The sequence below is a fragment of the Corvus hawaiiensis genome, chromosome 3 (assembly GCF_020740725.1).
Source record: "Corvus hawaiiensis isolate bCorHaw1 chromosome 3, bCorHaw1.pri.cur, whole genome shotgun sequence".
In the NCBI taxonomy this organism is placed as follows: domain Eukaryota; kingdom Metazoa; phylum Chordata; class Aves; order Passeriformes; family Corvidae; genus Corvus; species Corvus hawaiiensis.
The window spans coordinates 2,350,627-2,367,579 of record NC_063215.1 but is presented as its reverse complement, the minus strand read 5'-3'; the positions used below and the strand labels follow the sequence as shown (position 1 = coordinate 2,367,579).

The following is a 16,953-nucleotide window of genomic DNA, read 5'->3' as shown; positions in this document are numbered from 1 at the left end:
GGATTTTGACAGCGGTCTCCAGGACCACAATCCTATCAAGCTATTAATATCATCCTAAAATTTGTTTAGAAACAGAATTAATTGATAATAGCTCTGAAAGCCTCGTACTTGCAAAAGATAATCTGTGCCTCCTAATCTTCAGCACCCTACTGTTGAGATAATTAACAATTAAAAAAAGAATAGTTAAGACATCTGAGGTGGCGATTTACTCTTCCTCGTAATTGGATTTGGTGATAAGAGCATTTTTGAAATTACACAACAGGCCTCTTCTGAATGGCAAGATCTGGAGTTTGCAGCAATGTGAAACACACAGGTACTTTCTGCTTAAGGCACCTTGAAGACACTGACAGCTGGAGTCTTGAATGTCCTTAAACTTATCCTTAAACCTACGGCACCACCAGACTCCTGAAGTCAACAGAGTTCACTAAATTGTTTATAAAATAAAAGTGGACATTTTTGGAAGCCAGCAAGTAACCAACACATCAAGACATGATAAAGTGAGAATTGTCCTGCAATGTTTCCACAAGCGGTTGGTGTGAGCAAACAGCACCTTCAAAGCTCTTCCTAACAAGGCATCTAAGCATGAATAACAGGATCTCTTGTTCTCTTTTATTTACTTGAAATATTTCAATTGAGACCTCCACGCTGCAGGGATATTTATGTGCATTAAATCCGCTGGACTTCGCGAGCGATAAACAAAACCATTCTGCAAACAACTGCGAAACAAACATCTCATCTTCATTTTCTAATGTGGTACAGGGCAGGAGTTATTTCAGTTCTATTTTGGATTATCTGGTCCTCACAAGCAAAGCCAAGGCAGGGTCAGCCCATGGGTGAAACATCTCCCAGGAGGGATGGGGCCCTGCAGGAATCAGCCCTGGCCCACCCACTGGGAAGGGCTGTGCTGCTGGTGGTGACCCACAATTCCAACCAGCCAAACTCCAGTCAACACTGAGGGTATTAAGGACACCACTCACAAGACAACAGAGGATTCCAAGGCTTTATACGGCAACATAAATAAATAGCAAAACTTGGATTTTACATTATTCAATGCAGAACATCTTTCTCTGCTCTCTGGAAGAAAATATTCCACTCAGCAGAGCCAGAGCTCGGTTTTCAGCTCATCTGGTTGGGTACTCCTAGAACAGCCTATCCCTGCCTCAAAACTGTGCTTTAGTGGGAAGTGCAGGCCTGGATGTGTGTAAATAATGTCAGTGTGAGCACCAAGGCCCTCAGGTTGTCCTAAGTTTAGCCCCAGGAAGGTTTTAGTTCTGCTGGCTGGGAATATTGGAGCCTCTCTTTGTCCCAAGCCTCCAGGAGAGCAAAAATACCAATCATGAGATTTGGAACTGACAGCTCCCAACGTCACCACCAGCATTTTCCCTCAAAAATCCCCAAGTTTTTGTTTTCGGTTTCCAGTCTCGGACCAGACTCGGCTCAGCTCAGCAGAGCCCCCACTGCTGCTGCATTTTCAGAAAATAAAAATTGATTCAACTAAATGAAAGGATCCTACAGGATTCCACAGACAAGGCCAATTCCTGCAGGATATCCAGCACTCGAAGTCAAGATGGAATCTGACTTTGGGTTCAATACATGTATTTTTCCTAACACCTGGTACCTCCAAGATCTGGGCCAGAACTGTTATCCCATCACCTGCTGTACAGCCAGGTAGCTGAAAAAGGTATTTAAATTTTTAATATCAATCTATTCTGCACCTTGCAACCTAAATACAACACAACAGATGGACAGAGGCAAAGAAAAATGAGAAATAATGAATGAACCCAGGCCAGCAGTGCCAGTGGATTTAACTATTACAGTGCCAAGACCAACTTCAGGAGGTTCTTCATAGACAACACAGCAAAGAAGGAGATTTAAGGGAAGTTTTAAGCTATCAGGAAACTTTGGGATCCTTAAAGAATATTTCTCAAACCTGGCAGCAGCAACATCTTTTCCTTTATTTGCTAAGGATTGTTCAGCGACCATTCACCACCAACAGGGAGAGGAAATAGCTGAGTTTATTATCCAACTTTCTACAGTATTTTCTTTGCCTACAGGATTGTGAACAGTTATCTTGGAAATAATAAACTCCAAAGACTCAAAAGATTATTTCATTTACCAACACCCATCATGTTTCATATTTCAAGAGCGCTTTTTATACCCAAATCATCAACTCCTTTAAAAGTATTCTGAAATACTCTTTTTTCATCTTACTCTTTAATATTATTACAAGAATTTACAGAAGATGAACAGCCAAGTTAAATGATACAGAGCCAAGAAACCAGATCAAATCAATCCACAGCTCCTTATTTCAAGAGTTGTGCTCCCTACCCTGAGCCATGGGTTTTGCCATGTGTTTCCTCTTAAATGTCATTGTCACCCTCGCTCAGATCAGCCAAGTTTCCTGAGGACAATCCTTTTAGGAGGCATGACTTCAACAGTGAGTAGTAAAGCTCCAAAAACAACTGAGGACTTGTTGACCAGAAAAACTAATTATTCTTACCATTTCTGGACTTTGGTAAAGTATTTGATAAAGTGACAAATGGGAAATTATTCATGATTTTGGAAAAGACAAAGATGAGTATGAGATAGGGTAGAAAGGAAACAACTAAGAAGGGGCTGAAAAATTCAACTAATGGCTTGGAAGACAACAATGAGGGATAATCCTCAAGTATCATCTCTGGAGCATCTTAAAAACAAAAACAACTAATGATCCTGGCAGAAAGTCTGCACACAGTGATGAATCTGCTGAGGCCAAAGTCAGAAGCCACGTCACTACAGTGAACTAAAGTGCCATAAAAAGTAATAGAGAATCCTAAGAGCAAGAACTAAAAAGAAATTTAACGGTGCAGCACCCAAGGTCACCCACCTTGGGAACAACAACTTCGCAGGCACAAAAAGATCATCAGCTGGGAAGATCAGGTTTTGTGAAGTCACTGTGACCAAAAGATACAATGCAACAAAAGCACCAAAAAGGCCAAGCCTGACCCAGCTGAGGATGCTGCTATTCCCAATCCAGAGAGAAAAGCATTATAAAAGGCACATCTTCTATGCTGTTGACAGAGCTCCTCACACACAGCAAAGTATTCAAAACAAATTAAAACTTACATGTGTTCCAAAGGAAAATCAAACAAATAAGAAAGGTCAGCTGTGCTATCCTGGATCACAAAAAAAAAAAAAAACCCCAGAAAGAATAAAAAAGGAATCTAGGATGCGGTAGTGAGTTCTGTGGCTAAAGCCCATATGGTTCTCTGACAGAACATTCTTTTAGGCTGTTTAAAGTGCTCCACAGTCTGACCAAGAGCCCATAAATACATGATGCAACAACTTAAGAGTCTGACTTCGGAATTTTCCTCCCTCACTTCTCCTCGTAATGACTCTGTTTATGACTTGTGTAAAGACCTCACATCTGTTACTCGATGGCAGAGAATTTCCTCTGGCTGAGGTAGGGTTGGACTCCGTTCAGAGCGGAGCTGCAGTGAGAGTCAGCAGGAATGCTCTGCACAGCTCTGGAAAGCGGGAAAGGGAGAATCCAACCACGCTCTGCGCTGGATGGTGCTCCCAGATCCTCCTTGTTGACGGGAGCAGCAAGGCCAGAGGTGACAAGGTGCCAGCTTGGTTCTGAATTCCTCCTGAATGCTTTCCAGATCACTCAGGAAGTTAATTTTGTAATTCCCGTCAGTGGGTTTGTTCCAGGGGTAACATCACACACAGCCTGGGTGAATCCTGCTGTGAGGGGTAACTCTTCCCTCAGCTTGGATCTGTTCTGGACAGCCCAGTCATAAAATGCAGCCTGAACGTGCCAGGGGCCACTTCACATTTTGTGTGACAAGTTTGTCATGGCTTTCCCTGCCTCCTGAATCTATGTTAAAATAGCTGAGAAAATAACAATTTAGCTGATTAATACCAGCTTTTTGTTCCTAATTCCTTCTGTGTCCTTTAAACAGGACAGTCACAGGAAGAACAACACCATGAGGGACTGAGGAAAGTCAAGAAAGCTCGAAGGGAAAGAAATCACAGCACCAGACTTGTATTTTTACACTGTCCTTACAGCAGGCAGCATCTAGAGGTCTCAACATGATTGTAAAGAGCAGGAGGTTCTGTGCATGAACTCAGCACAAGCCCTTGACTCACTCAAGTTGTGCCCTAAAACAACTGGCACTAACAGTTACATTAAATAAAGTTCTGCAAGGTGAATTATTTATACAGGATACAAATAAAGCTGATGTTTTTGAAATTCACAGCAATTAACGCTCCCACGGCTGAACTTCATTTGTTATCTCTGCATTAAGCAAAGCATTGCACATGGAAAAGAACAAATTCCAACTCCTCACGTATGTGAGCGGGTCTAAATCAGTTGTAATTCTCAGGAAAGACTATTCCAAGAAGAGATACTCTCAATCAATACACAAAAGTGATCAGCAGAAAAACAGATGTTGGGCTCGAGGTCAGAGAACAACAGGGCTCAGATTCAGCTGCTTGTGTAAGGGAATATTCACCCTGGAAATATGGAAATCAGTTCTGCTTGGGTCCCCACTCACCTGCCCCAGGTCACTAAAAATTGAATGTAAGAATAGAAAAGGTCCAGAGAAGAGTGACAATTAATATCATTAGAGGCAAGGGAAGCCTTGGTGTCTGAGAAGAGATAAGAGAGCGACTGTTAAGTTCAGAGAGGAGATAAACGAGCAGCACATTGATAGCAGCACATACAGAGAATGATCCTGGATAAATGCAATGTTCTGCCTTATTCTTTCTCATGATACTCATGCCAAAGGGACCTTTGACTTTTTAAACACATTTTAGCATATAAAATGAAACTAGGTATAATTAGTTCTCCGGAAGTACCCTGAAGACCTTAGCAGGATTTAGAAGGAATTACATATTTATGTGAATAATAAGAATGCCCAGAGCTGCAATAGCAGGATTAAAAATACAGGATAGGAGATAAGAGCTTTTTTTTTCCACAGCCACATAGCTCCTGGCCAGGTGTGAATCAGGCACAGGATGGAGAGGACAGGTAGAAAGAATGATAAACACCATCACTATTATCACCTGGGATGAGATCCTGCTTCTCACCTTCACGAGAAAAGGGACAGAACACTGAGGATCTCAGCTGGGGCTGCAGAAATGCAGTAGAATACCTGGACTAGAGAAGAATTTCCATTCCTAAAATGTGGGTTTCCTGCACCAGCCAGAGCTGTTACAAATCAGACTGACAAAGTTGCTTTTTCTAAACGCTGATTTCAGTTATTCTGACCTTGGCAGATACAAGAATTTTATCTGAAATCTGCTGCAAGGAGCTGCCCCTCCCACAGATCATCTTTTTATTATTTTTAAAAAAGAGAAACAGAGAACACAAGGCACCTGAGCTCTCTAGAAAGCAAAATAACTCATGAGGTGCTGGATCCTTGAAGAAACCAGAGTCTGGCGAGGCTTTGGACAGACATCCTTGCATTCTGTTTTACTGCCTGCAATCTGCCAAACAACTGGGATTTGCTTACAGCTGATTAGAATAGGAAGCTTGTGTATTATGCATGTCTGAGAGGGAACAGAGCTTGATCTAATGCAAAATAAGGCAGATCCTGTGTGCCAAGCAGAAAATGGCTGCTCTTGCATTTTATGAAGACACAGAGCAATGACCCTGAGCCAAACCACTCGAACCTTCGCATAACCAGATGATCTTGCCTGTGTCTGAATGGTAAAGTGAACTTTGCTGGGTGCCTTTGCAAAGTGCCTTTGCTCAGATCTCGAAGCATTTCAGGAGCATAAACAGCAAAGATCCTAAAAAAACCCGCTCCCTGCGTCTCAAAGGACTTAATGTAGTTGAACCTCCCCCTGGAAGTTGCTGACTAACAAACACCTTATGACAGGATTGAAAGAGCTGGAAAAAAATATAAAGAAATCACCTGATGTTTCCCTCTGCATTAAGATCAAGTATCTCAGAACCATCCTGACAGATTTCAGCTAATTTGCTCCTGAGAAACGTTCTGTAGCTCCTGTAGATAACCTGCTTAGTGCTGTGCCATTCCTGAAGTCAGGAAGTTTTTCCTAATGCCAATATTCCTTGGTAACCCAAGAATTAGAGGCTTCTGGCACTTTTCCCTTGGCTTGACTCATCTCCCAGGCTGGTAGTGGATATTTTACAGATGAGAACAGCAAAGCCACCAAAAGGTTCAAGGACACCTGAGGGTCACAGGGACAGCAGAGATAATTCCCAGCCCTCCTCACTCCCAGCAAACCCAGGGAAGACAAGCAGCATTCCTGAGCCAACCCGTGGCCATCGTTATATTGATGAGAAGCTGCTGTTCTGTTTCTAACAATGTAGCAGCCTAATGGAAGAGGCCAAAGGACATTACTTCCTGCTCTGTTGTCAGCTTGGGAAGGGAGAAACGCAATGAATCCCAAACTTAAATCTCCTCCAAAGCCTTGCACAGGAAACTTAGATCCCCTATGGGGCCGGTATTAAGGTTCTGCTGGAAGACATAACTAAGAGTAATGGGATGAAATTAACTAAGAAAATTTCCTAACTGAATTTCAGGAGCTAATAGAGCTCTCGTTTTCCCCAGGGAAGCCGTGGAAGCCCCGGCGCTCGGGAGAGCTGCAGTAAAAGCGCTTTCACAGTCGGAAGGATTTCTAATAAGGCACGTCAGGCCTCATCTCACTCGGGGCCAGGACCATGCCCAGGGCACCGCCTTGGGATCAGGGTGGGATGAGCCTCTTCCAGGAGGGGAAATGAGGCTGAACCTCCCAGCACCACGATGGGAATGCAGCAGTGACTGGTCTCAGCATGGAGATGACTTTCCTCAGCTTGGGTCCACTTCGAAGGGGGAACAAAACCAAAACTGGTCAAATCAGAGTTTGGCAGTGGTGGCACAGTAATTATGGAATTATGGAATGGCTTGAGTTGGAAGGGACCTTAAAGATCGTCTTGTTACAATTCTGACACCTTCACTATCCCAGGTTGCCTCAAACCCATCCAACCTGGCCTTGGACACTGCCAGGGATCCAGGGGCAGCCACAGCTTCTCTGGGAATTCCAGCCCAGCCCCTCACCATCCTCACAACCAGGAATTCCTTCCCAATATCCCATCTAGCCCTGCCCTCTGGCTGTGGGAAGCCATTCCCTGTGTCCTGTCCCTCCATCCCTTGTCCCAAGTCCCTCTCCAACCCTCCTGGAGTCCCTTGAGGCACTGGAAGGGGCTCTAAGGTTTCCCTGGATCCTTCTACAGGTGAATACCCCCAGTTCTCTCAACCTTTCCTCATAGGAGAGGTGCTCCATCCCTCTAATCCTCATGGACCTAATGCATTCCTGTTCCTTGCAAAAATCACAGGATCCCTCTTCCACGATGCCACCACACCTGTCAGTACAACCAGGCCTGTAAAGAAACCAGGAACTCATCCAACTCAAACCAAACAAAATCAGAGCAAAACCAAGCACATCAAAACACTCCACGGAAATTTGTCATCTCTTTGTTAAATTTCCCTTCTTGGTGCTCCCAGCTGTGCATTCCTGTCCTTTGCCCCAGGACAGCCCTGGCACAGCCTCAGTGCACAGCAAGCTGAAGCAATTCAGGAAAATGCAGGGGGAAATAAAAAGGATTTACTTTTCCTGAAGCAGGCTGAACTGGCTGCTATTTCCATCAGACAAGAAACATCTCTGGCACAGCGCAGGGCGGCAGGAGCAGGGAAACTGAGGAGGAGGAATTGAGAAGGGTGGTGAGACAGAATAACACCTAAGGATGAGCTGGTGACAAACTTAATTCAGCTCAGCTACAGCATGAAACTGTACCCCCCTATCTTGGGAAATCTAAACCCATTCCTCTTCTGAATAAAGCCAAGTGAAACACCTGACTCTGTTTTGCCACCTATGAAATGGGGCTGATGGGGATCTATATGATCTCAGTCTTATTTAATTTAAATGCACCTTTACGAAAGGAGCTTCAGAAGCACAGACAAGTGTTAAAATCAAAACCCAGAGCGATAAAATCAAACCAAATAACCCTCAACCAGAAAGCAAAGTCCCTGCTCCCTAGACAAACTGAAATACATTCAACTGCTGAATTATTCATTTTTGTTTGGGGCAGAATTTACAGTTATTTTAATTTAATCTTTGGATAAAGCATATACTTAAAAAACAACACTCAACTCCCCCCCCCCCAGTCTTTAATGGCACTCATGAAAAGTGCCTTAAAACGGGTATAAAGTCACTGATTCTGCTGCCAATCTTAGTTATTTTTTTGCCTGAAAAAGAAGATAAACTTTTATTTCAACATATGATTAGACGAGAAGTATACAACACTGGGGGGAAAAAAAATAATAATTAAAAAAATAGACTGACAAGACAACCCAGCTTCATTTAAAAAAGAGAAAGCCCTAAGGGAATTTTCAATTTCATACTTCTAATGAGAGGGGTTGAAAAGAAGAAGCAAAGCAGAGGAAAGAAAAAAAAAAACCCAACAAGATCTGTGGGACAAGACGTAACAAAAAAAGAACACGAAAGTGAACCAGAGAGAGGCTTTCAAGTTTAACCTCAGGTTTGCACAGAAAGGACTCTTGCAGCCTTAGCTCCGCTCCCAAAGGAGGGCAAAGCCACACAACAACATCGACACACTCAAACCTCAGCATATTCCATGAGCAGGAGGCTCCAGAAGAGAACAGGTCAAGGTTGGCATCAGTAGCACTGCAGTTGTCTGAACCACACCTAGTCTGCAGTTAAATATAGAACTTTACTTTCTGGAACTACTGCTCCTCTTAACCTTCAGAGCATAAATATGCAGGGAGATATCTACAAAAAAATAAAAAATAAAGGGATAAAGAGACCTGAATCTGTTGTCCAAAAAATCTAAGACCAGGGATTAATAAACTACCCTGGGAGGATTCCAAAAAAGCAGTAAAGGCTGGAGAATTGAATTACAGAAACCACAAGCAGCATCCTGGAAATCCAGTATAAACCAATTAGGTCCTTTAATATACATACCCTCTACTCAGACCCTTAGGTACATCAGACATTTCAGGATACGGCCCTAACTTTAATCTTCATTCCATGAGGTTGGCACCAATATAATAATTAATTGAACTGCAATTATTTGTTGATTTAAATCTCTTAAAAAAAGAGAAACTACCCCTTCAACCCTCACCCTTCTCATTCAGTTCATGGACCAAATCCTGACCAGTGCTGCGAATTTTCAATTGGAGAGCCTGCTCCTAAACAGCAAATCCCTCAGATTCTTGCAACCACATTCAGATTCTTCCCTTGAAGTGCTCTCAGCTGGTTTGACGCATGGCCTTTCAGCAACTTCAGTTTTTACCAACTGAATCCGAGACAAAAGCAGCAGGCACAATTCAGTGATGGAGCAGGTCAACACCCTCTTCCTCACCCAAAAAATGTTTGTATTTCAGAGGGAAGGAGGAGTTTTGCAGAGATTCCCCTAAGGTCTGGATTCCACCCTCTTATCTTCAGGTATCAAACTAAACCACCAAAGTCAGTTCTAATTGCAGGAGGCAGCCGGAGAGGAAGGTGCACAGAGCCCTCCTCTGAGTGCATTAGTGGGATGGAATTGTCTCCTGGATCTGTTTCTCCTTCCTGGACAGGTATCAGCCCAAATGAACGAGCACTTTCCTGAGGTTCCCAGAGCAGCAGCTCAAAACCAGGTGCCTATATCCTTGTGTGCACCAACATCAGAGCCAGAAGCTGCAGGACACACACACACAGTGCTCTGAAAGTTGCCTTTCATTAGGGAAAACAGTCCATTAAACGGAGATGCCTCCACTCAGAGTCAAAACTTAATCCTGCAGAGGAAAATGCAAATTACCAAACAAATAGCACCAGCCCACAGGCAATGCCAAACACCATTTTAGCGGCCAAATGCTTATTCCTGACCCTGTGGCACCAGAGGAACCTGATCTGCTTGGGCCAAAGGGTCTGGTTACCTTCATCCTGCTGCTGTTATGAGTCATATCATGGACAAGCCTGGAAAACTCCAGTGACCTGGAAGTGAAATTAGTGACTTTTTTCCAAGGGCTCCCAGAGGAGCATTTTTCTCCCACTCTTTCAAAACTTGTCACATAAAACAGCTCATCCTTACAGCTCAACTAGGCCTATTAAAGCACAACAGTTAAACAACCATATTCCCAGCCTGCTTTATGGTGTAGTTTTATTGTCACACAACACTTTTACTGTTCTTGCCTCGAGTAGAACTCCTCAGCTTTGCTTCCCAGTACCACACACAAGGCTGTGAAACCCAGCACCCACAGTGACCTAGCCAAGAGCTTGGTAAATTCATATTAAAAGCCAGGATTAAGGCAATGTGGCAGCAGCAGAATAAGCAGAAAACCCCAGCAGCAAAGCCCTTACAGAGCACAAGACACAGAGAACAAAACCAAGAACAACAAAGAAGAATAATTTAATGAAAAATTAGATCGAGTGATTATGTATCTGCATTCACAACTGGATGATTTCCAGTGTCAACACCAACTTGATTCTTTCAATACCCAAATCTCACACCTTTCTAACAGATGTCCCAGCAGAGACTGGCTTGAGGACAGAGGTGGATGAGGAAAGGGTGGCTTGCTCAGCTCTCTCTCTGCTGTTTCCGCAGCAAAGGAGTCTGAGGCACAGTCAGGGTTCAAACAGCAAATAACAGCAGTTGTTACACTTTGGGCCAGGCAGAAACCAAGAAGAAAAACACCCATGCCCAAAGAGCTCTAATTCTACTCCAAATAAGCATTTCACACACAGAGAGCTGATCAGGAGACGGTGCTGCCCTGAGGGCACACAGAGCTGTGGTGGTTCTGTCCTTCTGCACACACAATCAGGGCAGTCAGAGGAGCATTTCAAAGTGCTAAAGATCCTGTCCTGCCCCTTGTTCTGCCTCTGTGGCGAGGGACACCAGAGAAACACAGGCCCCAGCACTAGCAGATCACAGGACTTTGCATTAGTTGGGTCTAACAAAGCAGAGCAGATTTCAAACATTTACATTATTTGCTTTGGGGAAACATCCAGGCAAAGCCAAAAATATCAATGCAGTGACAGGCCAGAATAGGGAAACAAACACTCAAGTTACTGGTTCCAGTCCTCCAAAGACACAGAAGTGTGTCCAGCTTGGGCTCCTGAGGGAGCTCAGGATTTTGGTCTTAGCTCAGGCAAAAGATGCTTTTCTGCTCCTAATCAGCTCCCAAGACCCCCGTGCAAGCAAGAGGAAAGGGAAGCATTAAAGAAATGGTAAAAGCACATCCAACAGATCTGCTGGCCGAGGTCTCACTGGGGTTGCAGACCAGAGAGGAGTGTAGCACACGCAGCCATTCAGTCCGTCCATGGAAAGGAGGTTCCTCACACTCTCAGAGCGGAGAAAACTCCTCCCAGCCATTTAGCCCTGGACAGAAACAGGCATTCATCCCTAAACTACATCCACCTTCTCCAGCCCTTTTCTCTTGTAGAACATTATCCACAAAAGAGACATTCCTGTAAGCAGAGAGAAAGGCAAAGCCTGCCCAGGCTCAGAGAGGAGAGCTGGGAGCTCTAATGATCACCGGCCACTCTACATCTGGATTTGAAAGATCCACTTTGCTCTGTGCTGCTCCCAGCTCCTGTAAAAGGGTTCTAAGAGCCTTTTTGGACCAGGAGACTACTGCTTGTTAGGCAAAGTTCTGCATCCCAAACAATTACGGTACTGCCAAAATGGCAGTATCCACTTTAAAACACCACGAGGCATCAGGAGGACAAGGCAGGAAAGTGGGAAAGGAGAAATGCAGAATGTAAAGAGCTTGCAGGACCCCCCAAGAGAGCCTGGATCAGGATAAGTGGAGAAGTTTCTGCAAAAGCAAAGGGAAGAGCTGAACACTAACACTCTCAGACTGAGCTAAGGACACGATGTCCTGGGGCATACAAAAACAAAGAGATACTGTCCAGAGCAGTGTTACAACTTTTTAAACAACACAAGAGGCAAAACAGCTCCTCCTACTCCATCATCATGAATTAAAACTCTTACAGGCTGGCAGGAGGCTACAACACATCCATGAAAACAACACTGGGGTTCACCAGAGCAGGGAAAAGAACCCTTGTCTTGGCTTTAGAACTCCCATCTCCAAACCCTCTCGAGGAGCCACCACTTACCTTTCCATAACAGCCAGGCACTCCTTTCTCCACGTGAACCGACTGCCTCGCCGTAGTCTGAAGGTCCCAGAGGTAGCTGTGACTGGGGGAGGCGTCTGTCTCCATTCTGGCTCTTCTATTGGGATGGGAGCGGGTCTCATGCTTAGTGTAGCCCCTAAAGATAATAAACACTGTGTTTCCTAGGGGGTTAAAAGTCAGGCCCATCCTCTCACTCCTGCTCGTGAAAAAAAAGACAAGACAGGTGATGAAACCATTCAAACTGGAAAAAAAAGAAAGCGTTATCACGGATACCTTGAAGATACACAAAGCCAGCTAAATTCCCAGTTCCCAACCTCCAAGGCGGAAGGGGATGACCATGGAAATCTAAGGAGCTGATGGGCACTTAGGAAAATGTCCTGTCTTCATCAAGAAGAAAAGGATCACACAGAAAGGGTGAGCTGTGCCCCAGCTGGGATTTATTTGGGTTGTGCTGACACCTCAGCTGCCACAAAATAGGAAACAGCAGTTTCTATTTAATTACACAGCAGTCTCAGGAAGCAAAATGGGAATTTATACCAAAGGTATTTCAACGTGTCCAAAGAGCTGAGGAAATACCTGAAGCAGCTTCACCAATAGGAACACCCTGTGGCCTGGGCAAACATGGGCTCACAAGTGCCAGGGTGCCTGAAAAAGCCACTGAAAGCAGATTAACATCACAACCTTCCTCTCCTGCTCCCCTTCTACGGATATATTTCTCCTTTCTGTGAGTCTGAGCTGGAAAGCATCAGGCACGAAACAGGATTTGGCAAGATGCCCTCAGGAAAGGCCCCTTTGAAACTTACCCCTGATCCTTTCCACAACAGCCTCTCAGTTAATAAATCAAGATAAATCAAGACACTCAGGGAGATCGATCTTTCCTACATCCCTTGGTGAGGATGGGAACCTGGGATAGGACACGAGGACAGAAACCAGGGTATGTTCTGAAGGACAGCTTTGTGCTCAGTGACTTCCCCTGTAGGGAAGAGAGAGCTGTTCTAGTGTGCAAAAAAAAAAAAAGAAAAAAAATTTAGGAAAAAAGGTTGTATGAAAAGATAAATCACCCACAAGCATCCTGAGCTCCAGTGGAATTCCTGCACTGAGGCAGCTTGGACAGATCCAGGAGAAGCAGCAGCCCTGCTCTGGTGTTGGGAACACTCAAGAGCAGGGCTGTGACAGCAAACCCCTTTGGGTGCTCAGGCCTGATCAGAATGGTTGGGATTTAATCATCAAAACACACCGTGTTAGTGAAACAACACTGCTTCTCCACAACGGAGTGAAAGGGTCAAGGGAACCTAAGAGTTTAACCAATAAACAAATTCCTACAGCTAAAAAGCAAGAAATGAGCTATTCAGGCACTTGGCCGTGTTCCTTTCCAGAAATGCACACGGAGTCTTTTCCTTCCTGCCAGGGGCTTGCATCTGTGTGAGGTAGTGGAGCCCAAAATAATTTAGGAATGTTACCCAGGAGGAGTCAGTAGGAAGTGAAGCCCACAATCTCTGCCTTGCACACACAAGGCACGGTGCCTCTTCCTAATTCCCAGCTAACGAGCCTACACAGATTACTTGGTTCCATTGAAACATGAAATATTTCCTATAGTGCCAATTTACTGGGAGGCCGTTTCAAGGAAAGCTCCTTATCTGGTCTTTCTGCTACTTGCACAGTTTAGGGGGCTGGGTGGCTATCAAGTTGCCAGGCTTTAAATACACTTAAAAACTTAAAAAAAAAAAAAAAATTATCATTTTAAAAAGAGACAGGGGAGAAAAGGAAAAAAAAATTAGCTTTCCCAGAATTGTGTTAGCAATACGCTTTCCCTACCTGAAGATTTGATTTCACAGGGGGAGTATAGGAGTATCAGTGATGCCTCACATCAAGGTAAGAGATGCAGAGTCCTTCCATTAAATTTGCCCGAGATTTTTCAGACAAAGGTTGAAAAAAATTCTGCACTGAAAGCATAAATTTTCTGCTGCTGCTACAGGTATGTTCACGTACTGAATATAATACACTTTTTTTTTGTTTTAGTAGCCTTCCTAGATCAATTTACCCATTTCTCTTTTCTATGGGGTAACATCAATATCAGCAGCAGATAAGAGAGGAATATGCTGAGAATTACAAGCAAGTACCCCCGCACAGCAAGAGAGGAGCATCTGAATGCATAAAGAGGCCCAAAATAGGCTTGGATGGAAGTGTGGAAAAAAGGGCACAGGGGATGCCCTTCCAGTGCCTAAAGGGGATCCAGGAGAGCTGGAGAGGGACTTGGAACAAGGGACGGAAGGACACGACACAGGGAATGGCTTCCCCCTGCTAGAGGGCAGGGATGGATGGGATATTGGGAAGGAATTCTTCCCTGTGAGGGTGAGGAGGCCCTGGCACAGGGTGCCCAGAGAAGTTGTGGCTGCCCCTGGATCCCTGGAAGTGTCCAAGGCCAGGTTGGACAGGGCTTGGAGCAACCTGGGACAGTGGGAGGTGTCCCTGCCCGTGGCTGGGGGGGTGGAATGAGACGACTTTGAACCAAATTTACCATTTATGATACACACATTTGATAAGGAACCTATGGAGCTTTTCCTCATCCTCCTCTTTTCAGTGAGCACCTGGGGATCCCATTTATTCTGCTCTTCCAACATTCCATCACAGTCTTCTTGCCACCCAGCTCCACTTCTTTATAACTTAGCAAGTTACATCCTAGACACCAGTTCAGATTCTTTTTATAAACCCCTCAAACAGCTTCTAAGGAGAAGTGAAACTTCTCTCCTGAGCAGACAGAGTGGAGAAAACACAGTATGAGGTTTTCAGTGTCTGCATCAAACAGCAAGACACCTCTGAGGGGTGTAGAGGTGAGCCGCCTGGGAAGAACTCCTTTCACTCACAGAAATGAAAGGAGACATCTCTCACTCCCTGGCAGTGCTCAGCACCTTTTCCTACAGCACTGGGTTTTCTCTGTGAATTTTTTGTGTGACTGAGGATGCTGTGGGCGGGTTTGGGGGTGAGGAGGCAGAAGTGGTGCTCTCCAGCTGGAATGCAGCTCTCTCTACGTTCAAAATTGCTCCTGGCCAAGGCCTGCACATCCCAGGCACCATCCTGAAGGAAGGGAGTTGCTCTAAGAGCATCCCATGCACTTGCTGCTCCTCATCCCAGGGCTCAGGCAGGCCCTGCCGTGGAATGGTCACAGAAAGCCTCAGGCCATCTCCCAGCTCCAAAAAACCATTTCCTGGCAAGTTTTCATTTGCAGCAAGTACCTATTGTACATTATCCCGATAAGAACAGATGCCTCACTGTATTTTTAGCCAGGCTGACCCCAGATCACACAATAAACACCTCTCGGTCAGAGCGAGCTGGGCTGGATTGAAATCAGCAGCAGCACAAGGTTCCCTACAGAGCCCATGGCTTGAAAAGGAGCAGAGCAGGGACTGTTTGCTCTGCAGCTCTGTGGAACAGCACATCACATCACCATCATCATCACATCACCCACCAACCATCCCTTCCCAGTGCAAACCTCGTGGGACAGCCAGCCCCTGATTTTCGGTTGGCTTTTCTTTCACAGCTAAACAAGAACCGCTATGAAAATAACAAAAGAGATGCTACATCTTGATAATAACAACTCCCTTTCATTCTCTTTTGTTCAAGGAGGAAGAGCCCATGGTTCTCTCCAAGGTGACCACAGCTGCCTTCCTATTAGAGAAGTGTGGCAGAAATAAATACCCAGCCTAAATGGAAGCAGTCTGTATCCATCTGTAACTTTAACACATCATTTCAAGGTGCCAACTTCAGTTTGCACTACGCAGAGGCAAGAGACAAGCTGAAGTTATTCCATAACAAACTTCCCACATTGCCCAAGACCCAGTGCCAGGGAAACTAATCAGGCTAACAACTACCAATGTAAAAAAAGAAAAAAAAAATTACTATTTATTTAAAACCTATGGGCTCTGAAAAAAAAAAATCAGAACATTGCAGGATTTACCTATTGCCAAAATAGCTCTCAGTCGTCCACAAAACACAGGACAGACAAGTGGTGCCTGTGTGAAAAAAGCTCCATCTAAATGAAAAGCATCCCTATTAATTGGATTAAAGACCTTTTAAACACCAGCATTTAGCATTGACTTCTTCCCTCCAACAAAAAAGCTGCCTTTGACCCTAACTGGCAACTCCTTCCAGAAAAATTTACAATCAGTAGTACAGTGGAATTCACAGCATTGCTATTAACTCTGACATCACTCCTACCAAGAAAACGTTGATTAAGACATTTTTTTGAGCAAGATTATTGCATACAGTAGGACAAGTGGGTGGTTTTTTTTCCTGTTCCATGAGACTTCATGTCTCCTTTGCAACATTCCAGGCTGGTGCTGTCTGAACACCCACCACCAAGGATAGGAGAAACGCAGAAACTGCCCATGCAAACCAGCAATCAAAGCCAGGCAAACAACAAACAGCATATTCAGGAGCTCAAATCCAGCTGGGAAAGAATGGAAGGGATGGAATTGCTGAGTCTCTGCCATGTAGGACCAGCATCTGAACACCAGCAATGCCCTAAAACTGCCCTAAACTTCCCCAGCACCAAGTCCTTTGGTTGGCAGATGCAGCACTGCTTGTGGATGATTTAAAGCATTACACAGCACATTTAAAAAAAGAAAAATAAAATCTCTTTTCATGTATTTTTAAGTCATCATTTGCCTGTATAAGCACAGTAAAATACAAGCCCTGCTGTGAGGACCTGAAGGCAAGGCAGGGATGTCACCCACAGGGAAGGGTCTCACCTGTATCCAGGAGATGGGAAAGGGAGATAAGAGGTGAATTCTACAAACTGGAGGAGCCAAGGGAAGGTCTGCCACGAGA

The 16,953-nt window shown here is 44.6% G+C and overlaps 1 protein-coding gene across 11 annotated transcripts in view; it reads right to left on the bottom strand.

Annotated features, from left to right (window-relative positions):
• The window catches only part of HMBOX1 (homeobox containing 1), a 107,034-nt gene that overhangs the window by 18,350 nt on the left and 71,731 nt on the right, over window positions 1-16,953 (bottom strand). For all 11 annotated transcript variants that reach the window (XM_048296620.1, XM_048296621.1, XM_048296622.1 and 8 more), the window contains one exon: window positions 12,109-12,262. In XM_048296620.1, coding sequence (XP_048152577.1) covers window positions 12,109-12,262 — 154 coding nt within the window. The remainder of the gene's footprint in view (window positions 1-12,108; window positions 12,263-16,953) is intronic.